This window comes from Cynocephalus volans, chromosome 14, assembly GCF_027409185.1.
Source record: "Cynocephalus volans isolate mCynVol1 chromosome 14, mCynVol1.pri, whole genome shotgun sequence".
NCBI lineage: Eukaryota > Metazoa > Chordata > Mammalia > Dermoptera > Cynocephalidae > Cynocephalus > Cynocephalus volans.
This window is the reverse complement of record NC_084473.1, coordinates 27111259-27127638: the sequence shown is the minus strand read 5'-3', so window position 1 is coordinate 27127638 and position 16380 is coordinate 27111259. Positions and strand designations below refer to the sequence as shown.

The 16380-nt window shown below is 48.8% G+C and overlaps 1 protein-coding gene across 3 annotated transcripts in view; it reads right to left on the bottom strand.

The window, feature by feature from the left end:
• Positions 1-1742: 1742 nt before the first annotated feature.
• BABAM2 (BRISC and BRCA1 A complex member 2) overlaps positions 1743-16380 on the bottom strand; it is a 427256-nt gene continuing 412618 nt past the window's right edge. For all 3 annotated transcript variants that reach the window (XM_063078471.1, XM_063078470.1, XM_063078472.1), the window contains one exon: positions 1743-2193. In XM_063078471.1, coding sequence (XP_062934541.1) covers positions 2130-2193 — 64 coding nt within the window. In that variant the 3' untranslated portion in view covers positions 1743-2129. The remainder of the gene's footprint in view (positions 2194-16380) is intronic.

The window sequence follows — 16380 nt, the reverse complement described above, 5'->3', positions numbered from 1 at the left end:
TACAATCACCTTCTGCTAGAACTGGAGCTGGATACCCCTGTCGGGTCTGAAGCAAGCCCTGCTCAGTCAACTCTTGGCTCTATGGGCAGTAGAGCCTAATCCATGCACCTCCATGGGGGAAGGTGTCCACAGCAATCCTAAGTGACAGTGCCATGCAGCCTTAGAGGAGGACCAGGGAAGAGGACAAAGCTTGGCACACAGTCACCCTGAGTATAGGGCGCCTTCCTGTGGGCAGTCAGCTGGGCAGGGTCAGAGGAGACTCCAACGTGGCTGGCTTAGTGGGTCATGACCACTTGCTCAACAGAATCACCTGGGGAGTTTTATCAAAATCCAGATGCCCACGCTCCAGCTAGTGAGATTCTGACTCAACAAGCCTACAGTGGGGACCAGAGCAGTAGTTCCTTTAAAAAGCTGCCAGGGTGATAATGATGAGCAGAGTCCACAATCCAGCCCACCCTCCTCCTGGTGTTACAGAGAGGAAGGAACTTACTCAAGGTCACACAGCTGGTTAACAGCAAGGCTGGGATGCAGACACAGGACACCAGACTATTCTCCATCCTGGGAATTCCCAAGGATTCAGGGTGGGGAGCAAAGTATCTACAGAGGGAAAGAATCCAGAGCTGGGCAGCTCTCCAGCTGGTAGCCAAGCAGGGAGGTCTATTCAAGCTATTCTCCAACCTCCTGAGAACATTCCTCGATGCTGGAGAATACGGGAAGATGTACCCCATTCTGGTCCCCACAAAGACCGAGAGCTGGTTCCTTTTCAGGCTCACACAGTGAAACTGGGCTCCAAGAGACACACGGGAACTGAGGGGACAAGGAGAGGCCCAGCTGAACCTTGCACATGCCCTGCAGGCTGGGCTGGTGGCTTCACTTGGAGCAGGAAGGCCCTACTGTCCTGTGCTGGAAGATTTGGGGCTAGAATTATGTTGCACCAAACTATAAGCCTTGTAAGTGGTCAAGGTGACTGCAGTCAGCTTGCGTGTGAGCAAAGGGAGGCTGCACGATGCTACGGAGAGGCCAGGCTCCCAGTTCCCAGACTGGCTCCTAATTTGCTGTGAGCATTTCTTTAGCTCTTGGGCCTAGCTTCTCTTCGGTACACTGAAGGGAGCAGCAGGGCACAAGAAATGAGATGACTTCTGAGGTCCTCTGGCTCTGATCATCTGAAAGTCTAGGAAAAACAGACCTTGTTCAGAGAATCTTCTCTACTTTGTTCCTGGCTGGCTGCAGGGCTGTCAGGCCTGAGCCTGGATATCAGATACATGCCAGTGACAGATATTTGTGACACACAGCCTTTGGAGGATAATGTGCACAGTGTTGCACAAGCCCACAGAGCTCTCCCATCAGCCTAGGGAGTGGCACGGGGACAGAGGGAAGGACAGAGTCACTGGTGCATTCGGCAGACTTTAATGGCTGCCTACTGTGTCAGGCCGGGCTGGGCATGCGGTGCCCACACAGAGCTGGAGCAGTAGGGGTGGAGAGGGGGTGCTAGAGCCCACTTGTTCCTGAGTGCCAGCCTTGGGCCTGACTGGGTGGGTGGCTGAAACCCTGCAGGTTGGTCAGATCCTTTCAAGGGCTCCTTTTCCCAACAGAAGACTGCCCCAAGGCTCCTTTTCCCAACAGAAGACTGCCCCAAATGGGAAATGCTGGGGTGTACAACACACACACACACACACACACACACACACACACACACACAAACACACAAACACACAGAGAGAGAGAGAGAGGTGAGACACTAGTTTCAGGGAAAACAAAAAGCCAAGTGGTGTTTAATCTTAAAACTTAAAAGAAGTCTGAGACAAAGGCTTTGGAAGAAGGGCGTTTGCATTTATGATGTCTTACTTTCCTTGGAAAATTACGGCATCATAATTTTTGAGTTTATTTCTTCCAACAAAGAAATCTAATGAAGGAAGGAAAGAGGGAGCAACCAGAAGTGAGGGGCTCCAGGCTTCAGGTACCACTGGCCAGCTTGAGTTTGGGTCCCAGCAGAGCTCGGGCTGTCTGGGGCATGCTAGGCTGCTGTGTGAGCAGGACGCTGCCATGAGGACATTCCAGGAAGCGCCATGTGTGCTGACACGCATGTGGACTGAGCAGTCTGGCTGGCCCCCTCTCAACACTGGTGTTTCCTAGAGCTTTCCATTGGCAAACGCTGCCTCCTGGAACTGAGGGACAAAGGTTTTGAAATAAGCCCTGGTGGGAAAGAGGGGGAGAAAAAAATTGTGGTTAGCACAAACGGCTTGAAAAAGTGCAACTCGGAGCTTTCAGCCTAACTCAGAACAGTTGTTATTTATTGTTCATGCATCTTGGGTCGGATTTTCCTTCTCTGCTAATTCAAAGCCCTCTGGATTTTTCCAAGGGAGGTACATGCAGTTCACTACTGCGATATCTCTCACGGATATTTCAGGGACTGTACGCAGAACTTCCTGGCTGCCAATCCTATTAGACATTAGTCCTTAGGTCCCGTTGCCCTTTTCCAGGACAAAGACAATGATCTGATCCAAGCTACAGGACAGAGAGTGACCAATTCAACCACCTAGTTGTTTAATGATCTGAAATATCAGGAGGATTGTATTTTTCACTCTATTGGAACTTTGACTTCATACAGACAGAGGGGGTCTAATAAAAAGCATTTCTAAATGATCCATAGTCTCCATTTATTTCCAAACACATATGCTGTCTGGTCTATTGGAAAGAAAGCCAGGCTGGGGATTAACAGAATTTTCCCCAGTCAATAGAAGACGAGTGGTGGGATCTGGGGCAGACCATTTGACCTTTCTGGTACCCAGGTTTCTAATCTGAAGAAGCAGGGACACATTCTACATTGGGAGATGTGCATGTGCTGGGCCCACTCTGTACCAAGATGCTGCTGCGTGAGGTGCCAGGTGTGGTGAGGTGACCCAGATGTGGCACCTCTTGAGGAGGAAGACACATAAGTAATGGCAAATTAAGTGACAGGGCATCTCTGGAGGTACTGTGGGCACCAGAATGGGCAGTCAGTGAAGGTAGTGGTAGAATGGGCATTGTGGGCAGAGGATGCAGCAGGAGCTGGTTGTAAGCTGGGGATGCAGGGGGTGGTGCCCCTGGTCATCCAGACTCATCTTCTAGTCCCCGCCCCCCCACCTCCCACGCAATCATAGTCACACATTACTTATCCAGAAGTGGCTCACCCAGCAACCTCGCCTTCCCAGACAGTGACAAGAACCAGGAATGGCCACCAAGAAGACCTGTCACCATCAGCACTGCAAAGGCCTCATTGCACCTCACCCAAGGGGAGCCTCCCACAGTCTGTTTTATTTAGGACATGGTTCTAACAGGCCTGGCTCTCCAGGCTACCGGCTCCCAGTAGATTAGAAGCACCAAATCAGGAGTGGAGGAGCTTTTTTAAAGGCAGGAGGCAGATGTTTAGAAGGAGTGAGAGGCAGCACGGCATGACCTGCAGTGAGAACAGCAGAGCGAACTGCTCCGGAATCCTAACTCCAGCAGGGATCCTGCAGTGTGGGCAAGAGCCCCATGCAGCTCCACAGGCCTGGGTCACCTCTAGATCACAGCAAGTGCAGTTACTGATGACACCCGACCACACTCCTCCCCCACCAAGACAACTGCAACTCTCTTTCCAATTTGGCCACTTTGAATGCTCCAGCTCTTTCTCAGTCCTAGCCTCTGCAGCACCTAAATGTTGACTCCTCTCTCTGGAAGCTCTCTTTCCCTGTAACTTCTGTGATGTGACCCTGCCTTCCTGTCCTAACCCCCTTCCTCTCCCTGCCCACTCCCAGGTATAACCTCTCCGTGGGCTTGTGCCTCCTTGCCCTCCACTCCCCTCACTCAGAACAAGGTCACGGTTATTCTCAGCCTTGCACCAGCCTCAGCAGAGCACTCCCCAGTCTGGGTCCGAGCCCTTCTTTCCCTCCCAAACTTCTAGTCACACATTTTCAACCACCTGTGGTACATTGGATGTCTCTCTGTAATTCAAACTACTGTGTTCCAAAGGGACGTTTTCATTACTGTTAAGTACTTGAACGTGCTCTGGCCAATCTGTGCTTCTGTAACAACCTTCAGTTTTCTTCTTAGCCAGGCTCCACTTTTCGCTAAACCCCCTGTGGTGGATTCATCCTCAAGATTCTCCCCTCCTCCCCCACGTCCCTCCATCCGTAGTGACACACCCTGGCCCTCAGTCTCGTTTACAACAATACTGCGGCAGAAGGCTGCTCCTCTCCTTGACACAAGGCCTGCGTTGCCTTTCTGTTGCAGCTAGACTGATTCTTTTAGAGCCCCAGTGTCTGTCCCTATCCTGATCAAGACCTTCGTGTTCCCCAAATTCTTAGCCTGGCACTCAATGACTCTCAGTATCTGGCTCCAACTCATTTCCAAAAAAAAAATTTATCCTTTTCCTCCATCACATTTTTTTGGGGGATCAAGAACTCCGTTGAGAAGCTAAGAAAACTAAGGATCCTCTCCCCAGACAAACTGCAGGTAAGATCCTCCCTGCCCCGCACATGTTTCATGCAACCGAGGGATGTCACAGACCCCTAAGCCCACACATGGTCAGGAGACGAGCCCAGAAACGAGCCTGGGTCTACATACCCCTCCCTCCTCCAATGTGACCACCTGCCCTTCCTCATACATGCCATTTCCCACCTCTGGGCTTTACTCAGGATCAGCAAATGCCCTTGCTCCCATCAAGTCTTCTTGGGCCACCAGAAGTTTCTCTCCCTGCGGGTGACACTCTTTGTGCTTCTTCCAGAGCACCTGTCACTAGATTACCTGCCAGGCTACACTGCCGGCCCCTGGAAAGCAGGAGCACATTCCTCCTCTCCGTGACCCCCATGTGCAGCTCAGCACGCTGCCCACAGAAAGCACTCAGGGAGGGTTTATGGCTTTAATTAATGTAACTAATGATGGCCACCAGTTTGTAAGAGGCAGTTAAAGCATGTCCATTACAGGCTGTTTAAGAAGGTGGGAGACAGAGCAACCCCAGAAAGCTGATAAATTCAATATTGGTACTGATGAAGAAAACCTTAGTCCACTCTAAAATTTCAAACTATGCTGTCAATTAGTGAGAAAGAAAGATAAAGCACCCTCCTCCATCCACTCCTGGCCAACACAGCCTTGAGCTGGCCAAACTGTCACCTTCTCTGATACTTATGGCCTCAAAGCCCTTACCCACTGATCATGCCATGCCACAATCGTCCTCAGTGCACAAAGGCCGACTGGGATGAGGTAGAAAGGGCCCAACGCCTCGAGCGAGGCTGGGCAGGGCAAGAGAAGCCCTGGCTTTTGTTTCCCTATGGGACCAGGGGTGATAAGCCCACCCTAATGTGACACTTGCATGGGACAATGTGTAGGAAGGGACATGGTCAAGAATTGGCTGCCATTTTTTCCTTATGTATGTTTCACCTCCTCTTTTCCCAGCAGTTGGATGTGCGGCTGGGGACAGCCTGGGGTCCTTCTTCAGTGGTTCAGAGACTGACAGGCTGTGGCCAACTTCCGTTGCATTGGCTTTACTGCTGGAAGTGCACTGCAGAGGGGGACCTACCCCAGCACCACTTTCAAGGTGGGCAGCGTGGTGCCCCCTTCCCCAAGTTACAGGTGAGGACATTAAAGGAACGGGCTGCAGTTAATCTACACTGTGGCCTCCCTAGATGCCTAATGAGTGAACGGTGTGTCTCTGCTGCTGATGAAACTGGCCCTGGGCAGTGGCCTGAGCTGGGGCAGGGATCGGATCTGAGGGGAGGTCTCCAGCCCCTCCCCCATCACTTCCCCCAGGCCCAGAGTCACACTGGGTCCTGAAACAAATCTCATCAGCTCAGTTTTTCCTCGGAAATTTCTAGGGGAAGGGGCTGCAATAGCACAAGCTCCTTACACGAAAAGGTCTGGCAAGAGGGGGTGTGCTTTAAAGGAGCTCTTTCCTTTTCAGAAAGTTCTGAAGTTTCCTGTTGTGTCCTGGGCTTTCCCTGCCAGGACAAACTATGTGCCGCCAAGGGGAAGCGTGGAGAGGGCTATTTAAAGGCATGGTGCTGCCAGCTGTTTTCAGTGAGTACTTTTCAGCTCGGGTCCTCATTAAGTCAGCTATGGGAGGGGGGAGGGGAGGAAGGGGAAAATGACAACTGGCTCTCACCCATTTATAGATTTTTTTTAAGCACGGTTTTCATTTATTTCACTTTTTAGCAGAGAAAATGGAGAGCTGCTCAGAGCACAGTTTACTAAGGGCACTAGATATCTGTCATCTTTTAAAAAAATCTTTGACCCAAAGACAAAGCATGTGATAAGCTTTAAAGTGTAAGTGTGTTATGTGAGGGCAGGGGGGTCTCCTCACCTCCCTATTAACTGGCCAAGTGGGGCTCACAGGAGAGAGGCCCAGGGGCAGTCAAGCTCCTCACTGTACTCACACTGGATGGGAATTTATTTTTAGACCAAATTAGAGTTCAGTATGCCTTAAGATAAAATAAGGTTCTGACCCTCTTCACTGATCTCAGTCCCTTGCTCAGGGTTTCATAAAATCTCAACTCAGTCCAATCCAGGAGTCTCATTCAGGAGAATAAACTTAAAGAACTGATCCCAGGCCGAGACAGGGTAGAGTTTCTATGAATTCAGAGCAGGAGTGGGGCATGGCCCAAGCCTTGGCTCACAGGCATGGAGAGGAGGGGAGTAGACAGAGTCCTTGGACCAGGGGTCAGGGAACTGGAGTGCTCAGTGGGCCTACTTTTCTGGGCCTTGGGCCCAGGGTTAAATTCCATCCCTCTCTGGGATTCAGTTCCCCCTCTACAAAGCAGGGAGCTGAGTTTACTGATCTCTCTGGCCTGCAGGCTATAGGGTGTGAAGGACAGGTAGTGCAGGGTAGGCTTTGAGCCAGCAAGACCTGGGTGCTAGGCCTGGCCACACTCCTTCCTGGCTGCATCTTCTGGGCATATGACTTTAGCTTTAGTTTCTTCCTCTGTAAAATGGCAATAGTTGTGCCTACTTTAAAGGGTACTTGTGAGGATTAAATGAGATGGTCTAAGTCAGTGCTTGGCATGCTACCTGGCAAAGTAGATGATCAATAGATGTCAACTGGGAGAGGGTCTGAGTCCATGGAAACACCCAGAAACATAAGTGACTGCAGAAGAGGGAAACCTGTGTGGAAAGAGAGGCCCTAGGGTCCTCGCCCTCAGTTCCACCTTTCTCTGTGGCTTCTTGGATCAGGCCCTCACTTTCCACTTTACCATATCAACTGGCAGCTGGGGGCACAGAGATGGCCTCTCTCAGGGTTGGACTCTCATCCACAGATATCAGGACACTGTGCATCTTTTGAAATTAGGTCCAGGGTTGCTTGTGGCATACCTGGGGACTTGAAGGATGAACTCTGCAGCTAGAGGCATCTCCAGGCCCTTGCTTGTCTTCTGCCCAGACCTGCTGGGTGTGCTCCTTGTGTGCAGTTTTGGTCAAGGACTTAATCAGGGAGGAGGCTGCAGTTGTTGACCAGAATCACACAGCTCTGCTGCCCAGGATGGCGGTGTGAGTTGGCCTGGTCCTCAAACAGATCTCTTTGTGTCCAGGACATCATGTTTGTGAAGGCAGACAGTGGGGAAAGAGGAAAGAGCGCTGGACTAGGGGTGGAGGACATGGGTTCTAGTCCAGGCCCTGGCTCATTCTGTCATCTGGAGTTGGGACTCAGCATCCTCACTTGTAACATGAAGATTTATGCTTGATGATCTTTAAGTGCCACCCAGTTATGGTCTCAGATACTATCCATGTGACCTTGAGCAAGCCACTTAACCTTTTTTGTGTATTGATTCTTCATCTGTTAAATTCAGACACTAGCACCTATTTTCATAGAGTTTGTGAGGAGCACAGGTAGTGTGTGTAAAGTACTAGGCCCAGGGCCCGGCCCGTGGCAGGTCTCAGTAGGTGGTGGTAGTAGTTGTGGTTATTGTTGTTATTATTATTACCTGGGATAGTTTTTCACAAACGGGGCAAGGTTGGCAAACACTGCAGAGCTCCCAGCAGATGTGTCATGGCTCCACAGGCAGTTCTGGGGAGGGAAAGAAGACCTGCTCCTCTGGGCCATCTTTCTGCCCCCTGTCCTCCTGGGAGCCCATAATCTGTGGGTTCTAGGAAAGGGGATCTAGGGAGACTGAAGAGAGTTAAGACAGAGAGCCATCAGGGAAATGCTCAGAGGCCTGGGGGGAGGCCATAGGAACCTGTGTTCAACAAGATCTCATCAGAAGGGATTACAGTTCTTTACTTATTTAATGAATCTTTTCAAAAGAATAAAAATCCATAAAATTGACATCTGACAATTTGAATCAATATAGCTTTTTTAAAAAAAGAAAACAAAAACAGAAAATATACAGCCCAAAGAGTTTGTGGTTCTGGCGGAAGGGAAGGAACCACAGAAAGCAGGTTAGGCTTTTGCAAAGTGTGGCAGGGGTCATGCTCCCCATTTTGGAGGTGAGAAAAGAGAGGCTTAGTGAGTTTAATTAAGATATCTGCCTAGTGTCACTCCAACTCCAGTGCCACCAGAGCTTGATCACATGGAAGAGACTCTGTAGTCTTGACTGCCTTTAGCCTCCTTTACTTAGAACTTTTTATTTTGCAAGAGTCTAAACAATTGCCTTCTTCCAAAACAGGACTTGAATTCTGGAATTCAAAAATGCTTTTCTTTGGGCAATCGTAAGATGAGCCTTATGATGTTTGCTAGAGTCAGGCCAATGTGGTGGTGGGGTATGGGGGGGGGAGGGAGAAGTGGTTCAGGGACACGACCCTCACTGTCAGGAAACCAAGGACATATAAATCAAGTCCGAGGTCATTTTTGCAAATAGAGGCAAGTTCCAAACATCTAAGGCTCATTTCTTTTTCCAGTTTTCTTCTGCAGCTGTGACTTCAACTGGCACATGTTTTTAATCAGTCATAAGAAAACCGATTGTGGTCTGAAAATCAAAGCAGGCCTGTAAATAGTATAAGACAAGTCCCGCTAATCATGCCTCGTGGTCTTGCCTTGTCTTCACTGTCCTGAGCTGCCACTGTAAATACTGACTCACTGGGGTTACTCTCCTCATGTCACAGGGTCACCCTTTCAATAGATCTCTACAAAGAGACCTGGTTCTATTTCAACACCCTTCACCCCAAACCCTCCAAAGGCTCCTGTACTGACGGCCCATTAGACTCTGGTGCCTTGGTGAGCCAGTAACCGGGATGATGGCAGCTTGTTTTGTAGCTCTGCCTGGTGATGGCAGCCTGGCTCTAAGTGCTTGTAATTGGTTCATACACACAATCTTGCTAAGCGCCCACCCTTAAGCAGGCCTGGTTTGTTTTCAGGGGTCCAAGCTTGCAAAACAATGAAATTAGCACATGTGAGATGCAACGGCTTAGTATCACACCGAGACCATTATATCACATGCTCGCAGCTTCAGGCGGGGGCCCTTGCCCTCAGCTGGAATCAGTTTCCCCTCCTGGATTCCATGGCACACTGGGCTTCCAACCTCAAGCCCAGCCTTGGTCTGCCTTGAGTATGAGCTGTTTAGATTGGTGTCTAGCCTATGTCCTATACGGCTCATCCTCCTTGCCTGTGAGAAGGCCAAGACTGTAGTCTCGGTATATGTTAAATTAAATCAAATGCTGTTTTAGGAGGACTTTAACAATAACCGACTGGAATCCATTTCTAAACATAAAAGTTTGGGGATGAAATCTGGTTCCTGCTAAATCACAGCGTGTTTTAAAATACTTACTAGAGTGATCATAATTACCTACCAATTCCCTCTGCTTCTGAGGCCCTCTGAGGAGGCCCTCTGGATTGGGGCTAGAGCAGCTTGCAGCCAGTTTCTGCAACTGCAGAAGCCAGGACCAGCTCCCAGGGACTGCAGGTGTCTCTGCTCCCTTGGCATCCCCTGGTGCCACATATGAGAAGGGAGAGGGCTGGCTGGGTGAATGAGACAAATGGACAGGGTAGTCCTAATGGGCTTCTGAGCCTCCCTCAGCCAGGGGGCTGGTTCCCTCCTCTGGGCTTCCATCTCCATATGCACATATCTATCACATGCCAACCATTCTCCCACACCCGACTAGAAGCTCCTGGAGGGCAAGACCTACTGCTCATATCCATCCATCTTTCTATCCCCAGCCTCAAGTATAGTGCCCAACTCACCACAGCTCAATGAATATTTCTCAAACAAATGTAAACGTTTGGCTTAAAGATGTATTTTAGAATGACAAAATTTTGTAATAGAAGAAAACCTCAGAGGTTGTATAGTCTCCAATCATTATAGGGAAGGGCTGGAGAAGTTATGATCGTTTCTCTAACATGGCATATAATAATTATAGTCCTGCATCGCTTAATGATGAGGATACAATCTGAGAAATGCATCGTTAGGCAATTTTTCCACTGTGTGATCGAAGAGTGTTCTTACACAAACCTAGATGGTGGAGCCTACTGTACACCTAGCCTGTTGTTCTGACCACAGTTGTATATGCGGTCCGTCATTGACTGAAAGGTCCTTATGTGGAGCATGACTGTATATGTTAGCATAGGTCTTCTTTGTAAGTCCCTTGGGGGCAGAATTTGGGGACGGTTCATCCTTAGTGCCCTCGGTCCACCTTCCTCAGGGCCTCACAGCAGGTGGATATCCACCTGGTGCATAAATGGATGAATGGCTGACCCACGGCCCCAGAGCTGGTAGGCAGAGTCTGAGCTGGTCTCCCCGTCTCCTTCCACTGAGGCTGATGCTATTTCCATCATCACAACCCACTTGATGAGAGGCTGGGATGGCGGAGTGGCCATGTGGCCACTGAGAAAGGCTGAAATGATGGGTGCACCTGGCTGGGCTGGGGCTGAGGCTAGGTGATAGGTGTGGGGGCTAGGGAACACAGTGCTTCCTGGGGCCTGGGAGCCAGAGCAGAGCCCAGCCCCGGTTTCATCTTGTCTCCCTATCTGCGCCCGCTTGGTGTGCCAGGACGGCAAGTCCTCTGCTTGCTCTGCCAGTGCTGCATGAGATGCTCAGCTTGGGCCATGATATGATGATGACCTTGCAGGTGCCCAGGAGGGTGCAGTCCCAGCCAGGGGTAGGGCAACTCATGTGGCTCACCTGCTGGAGAGAAGCAGGCTGCCTGTCTGATGGCAGTGAGTCATCACCAAGATCACAGATCACCCTCCACTTATTCAGCAAACGGGGAAAAACCAAAGGATGGCCCGCAAAGAGGAAGTGCTTAAGGTACCAGCAGAGATGACCATGTAGAGTGTGGGTCCTGGCCAGTGTGGGGGCCAGCCCCAGGTCACATCACGCTAGGATGTGCCTCAAGGTCTCTTCTCAGCATTGCCAGGCATCAGCCTCCACAGGAAAGCACCAGCCCCATCCCAAGGACTGAGAGAACACTTAGAAATCAACTCTTTGGGGCACAAAATAACGTTCTCCTACCCCAGAGAGACTCTCTAGGGCTCTGGTTGTAAATTTGGTTTCTCACATTAAATCTCAGCACCTAGAGGCTGCAGCTCACGTCTCCCATGGCTGCTCGGGCCTCTGCCTGCTGGCTTTTGAGCACAGTTTTTGGTCACCCCAGCACTTTGGGTTTCACCCTCCTGGCTAGGTGTTCACCGACAGCCCTTGAAGATCTGGGGGAGAAGCAGCAAGATGGCCATGGCCCCTCCTCTCTTCAACCTAATTCCCCCCAGCCCCACCGCCTTGCAGCTGAAATAATACTCTAGATGTCTGGCTTTCTGGGCCACATACAGAAATGCACAATTCCAGAAGTAACTACTCAACAGGACAGGATGCTCCAGCTCTACTCTCCCTGCTCGGGTGCATTCTGGCGACAATGGTCTTTAGTGAAAAGAGTAATTCTCACAATAGGAACTTCAGGTGGACTCTGCTGGGTTGCGGGATGTGTGCAGAAATTCCATGCAGGCTGGCAGGGGGCAGAACTTTTGGCAGGTGGAGGGCTTTATGGGTCCTCTCAAATCATGACAGGTGCACTACAGAAGTTGGGGAGGAAGTACAGGAGGAGGAGACTCCCTGCTCTGCGGGTCCACAGGGCTTATTCTGCATCAGCACAGGGCCCCCACACATGCTATGGCCCCAGGTGCCAGCTAGGATGGGCAGACATACAATGTGGAGAAATGACATCCACACATGGTATAAAGCAGGCTTGTTCAAACAGTGTGGGCTGTAATCCATTAGTGGGTTGTGAAATCCACTAAGTGGGTACCGACCAATGTTATAATAAAGTGAAATAAAATCAATCAAGGCACATCACATGTAGCAAGGGGAAACACTGTTTCATAAAACTGTTGTTTCACTTACATACGCTGGATTAGGATGTAAAATAACTATCTTGCTGCGGATTGTGGTTAAAAAAAGAAGTCTGGGAGCCATGAGAATAAGGGGAAGGAGGAACCTACTACATGCAAGACATCATGCTATTTGTTTTCACTTACATATATGACTTTACATTTACTCCTCCTAACAGGCCTATGACCAGGTAAGGGTCTCTATTTTTGCCAATGAGAAATCTTTGATTCAGTGATGCAAAGTAACTTTTCTAAGATCACACAGCTAATAGGTGGCAATGCTATTTATGAATCCAGAGCTTCTTCACTCCACATTCTTTCCATGTTGCCATGATTTCCAGTGGGAAGAGCACTGGCCACTGAATCTGGAAATGTGGGCTCCATCCCTGGCTCTGCCATATGACACTGAGTCACTCCTCTGTTTCCTCATCTACATGATAAAGGGGGTAAGATAGATGATTTCTAAAATTTTTTGACTTGGTGGTCTTTTAGCTGTAATTTAGTCCCCTCCATCAAAACTTACTGGAATTGTCAACAGCCCAGTAATGCATTTTGAGAGTTAATTACTGCCAACCCCATTATACCTACATTTGATTTTACAAACCCCCCTAAATGGCCCTTCCTCTAGTAGGTTTGTGTCTAGAGGTGCTGACTGGTACCATTAGTCCTCATCTAGGGACTCACATTGGGTAGCTTTTCAGTAGAATTTTCAGTTATCACAAGAGACAATAGGGATGAACTCAACCTCGCCCATCTGGCTCTTGGAAGTACTAGTGCACACTAATGAAGAATGAGGGCTACTCTGAGTGTCTTGGAGAAGGAAAGTACAAAAGGGCACATGGAGTCCACCTGGGTGGTATGAGAGTACCATAAACATTCTCTAAACAATGAGCCCCAGAAGAACAAAGGATTCCCAGAAGTTTCCTCTAACATAAAGGTCACTTGGCATCTTAAAATTCTCTAGGGTTGTTGAGAAGTAATGCCTCTGCAAAGTGCTCTGTAAAATGGGAGGTATTATCATCCCAACATAACTGAACAGGGGACTTGCAATGGGGAGGCTTGAGCTGTGACTCCAGCTCTGCTTCTCACTTGCTATGCAACCTTGGAGAAGCCACTTCACCTTTCTGTGCCCTGGATGCCTCATCTGTAAAGTGAAGAGACGGTTTCTGAGGTCACTGCTAGGTCTAATACACAATTATACATTATTATTATTATTGCTTTGGGTATCAATCCAACCATTTTAGCCAGAGACACTTTCTTAAGTGGAAGCAGTAATTTAATAAATGACCTCTCCCTGTGCTTTGCTAGAGGGGTTCCCTCAAGAGCCTTAATAATCATCATCAGAGGTATTGCACATGTCTGAGGTTTCTATATATCTCCTCTTCGTCTCCAGGTCTAACTTAGGACCCCAAGAATGATGGCCAGTATCCATCCTGGCCATCTTCCCTCCATCCATCAAACCAGCCGACAACAGCACATTCACACATTCATGGATAGCTGCTGGGCTAGTGATGGGCTGGTTTCTGCAGGGGCAAAGGCATGCATCCCAGCAGGGCCCTGGCCCCCAGGGGACACACAGATACTTGACTCCTGGAGCAGAGAGCTGCATGCTAACTCTGGATAGGAGCCAGGGAGATTTGCTTTCATAGTCACGGGCCAAGCCCTCCTCGGCCCACTCCTTCTTACTGCTGCTATTGCTTTGGAATAACCGGAGCAAGCTTTCTGCCTTGAGTGTGCTTTCCTTTCTGCTTAGAGCTATGCCAGGGCATTATCCAGCAGGCCAGACGTCTAGCCTCTTTAATGACAATAATAATAATTTACATTTATACAAGGCCTTTCATCGGAGTATCTTAAAGTGTATCACAAACAATAATTAATTCCTCTTTGCAGGTCTGGGAGCCAGCTAAGTAGGAGCCCCTTTACTTTGCAGGTAAAGGGTACTTTCCTGGGTCATGCAATATTTGGGGAGCTTCCTCACCTACCCCAAGCCTACCTGCTCTCAAGGCCTGGACTAAGCATCAGGCACTCCACTAAGCCTGCTGCCACATACCCCACGCCACAGTCATTTGTCCTGCCTCTGAAGCTCAGCAGCATGAATTGCTGGGCTGCTTGTTTGGTGCTAATCAGAGAAACTTACAGTTGGAAGAGACTTTAGGATCTTGTCCAAAGCAGGGCTTGTCCTACTAACACACTTTAGAGGGTTGAACCTTCAGCCACCTGAATATTTTTGTGACACAGGGTTCATTACTTAATGGCATCTCTAATAGTTATAATGTTCTTCCTTCTCCTGAACTGAAATCTGTACCCTTGGAATTCCCACCCATGGGTCCTACTTCTGCTCTCTGGAACAGAGTGATTCCTACATAAACTGTCTGGAGTCGCTGACTGATGTCTCTGATATCCAAGTTGTCTACTTCTGTGGTCACCCTTGGGTGGAGCTTAGTGGCTCATACCTTACAGAGGTTCAGTGAGGCCTTGTGAACTGAGTGGCAGGGCAGCCGAAGGCTCCACCACATGCTCTGGGCCCCAAGGCCAGCTGCCTTCCTGAGCAAGCAGGCAGGAGTTCCCTGAGTGTTGCTGGCTCTGGTGCCCTGGGTCTGCCTAGCCCACCCCACCTCCAGGAGGTGAAAACACCAGAGGCTTCTGAGGTCATTTTGGGGGGCTGCATCTCAGTGACACAGAAATATCCTAATTTTCTGTTGAATGACTGACTAGCTGACTGACTGAATATCCTTCCTTCCTAAGGATCTATTAAGTCTATTACTAAGTCAATTGTGGGTCTGGTTTTTGGAGACCAAGGCAGACAATAATCCATTTATTTATTTTTGTTGTTTTTTTCTTTTTTTTTTTTTTTAACCCTACTTTATAAGAATAAATACTTGGTGCTAAACTTGGGAAAGGATGTATTGGTGCTGAGCTGGGAAATGACATGAGGACAAGGAACTCCACGATCCTCCTTCTCCCCAAGGAGTTAAGAGGCCAGGGAGGGATCAAGACTGGGGTTAGAGGGGGCAGAGGGGCAAACGAAGTCCTTTGCTAAGTGTATTTTACAAAGCTACATCCTCTGGGGAAACCAACAACTCCCTAGAGTGAGTTCTGAGTTCTTGTTGGTTTGCTTTATGCCCAAGAAGACACCCGCCCTCCCTCTGCCAAGAGCACATTGTTTGGGTGAGATTTTTCTCACACTGGCTTACCATGGAAGGAATTTCGAGCATGCATTAAGGGCTGTTGTTTTCCTAAAACCTGCACCCGTATGAACATGAGGGTTGGCTTGTGGTAATACAGCCTCATTCTGCTTTGATTTCATATGGTCCCAACTTTCTGGCCTAGAATCGGGGTGATCATTTTTGGCTTAGGTTTGGCCTGGGTCATTGATCTGGGGGATGCCTGGGAAAAGAAAAAGCGGTTAGAAATGGAACCTCCTGGCATCTTTCTGTGGCAAAGAGAATACCCTGCAACCATTCCCTGTCTGATTAATAAGGAAGAACACGGATTCTGAAGTCAGAGAGAACTGAATTCATATATGGAACCATCACTTACTAGCTGTGCATCTGGAAAAGTCCTAGAGTCTGTTTATTTCTCTCCAGTGGGACCAGAGTGGTGGCTGTGAAGTAACAGTGCTGGGCAAGTTGTAAGCACTCAGACCACATTCATCTCCTCTCCTCCCTTCCCTCCACTGCCATCCCACAGCTACCTACATGCACACGGAGGAACTCCTGATTCACTTCAATTCAACGAACATTTACTGAACAGCTCCTATTCACAAGGGGGCCCCTGACTAACTAGTGGCTGGCATCTAGTAGGTATCCAATATTTGTTGAATAAATGAATAAACTAACTTGATACTTGGTATTTTACAGTTTATAATATGTTGCTTTTGAAATAACGTCATTTTATAAAAATAAATAACACAAAGGTGATTTGAGAAGTGTGATTAAATGGATATATCATTAAAGCTCTCCTTTTGTTGAAATATAGCTATGAATATTTAAATAAAACTATTGGCTATGAAAACAAACAAAAAACCCCACCTCATTTTAATCCAAGCAACAATCACGTTCATGAAGTAGATTCCATTACTCTATTCCCACCATCCACATGAAGAAACAGTATTGGAGAGAGGA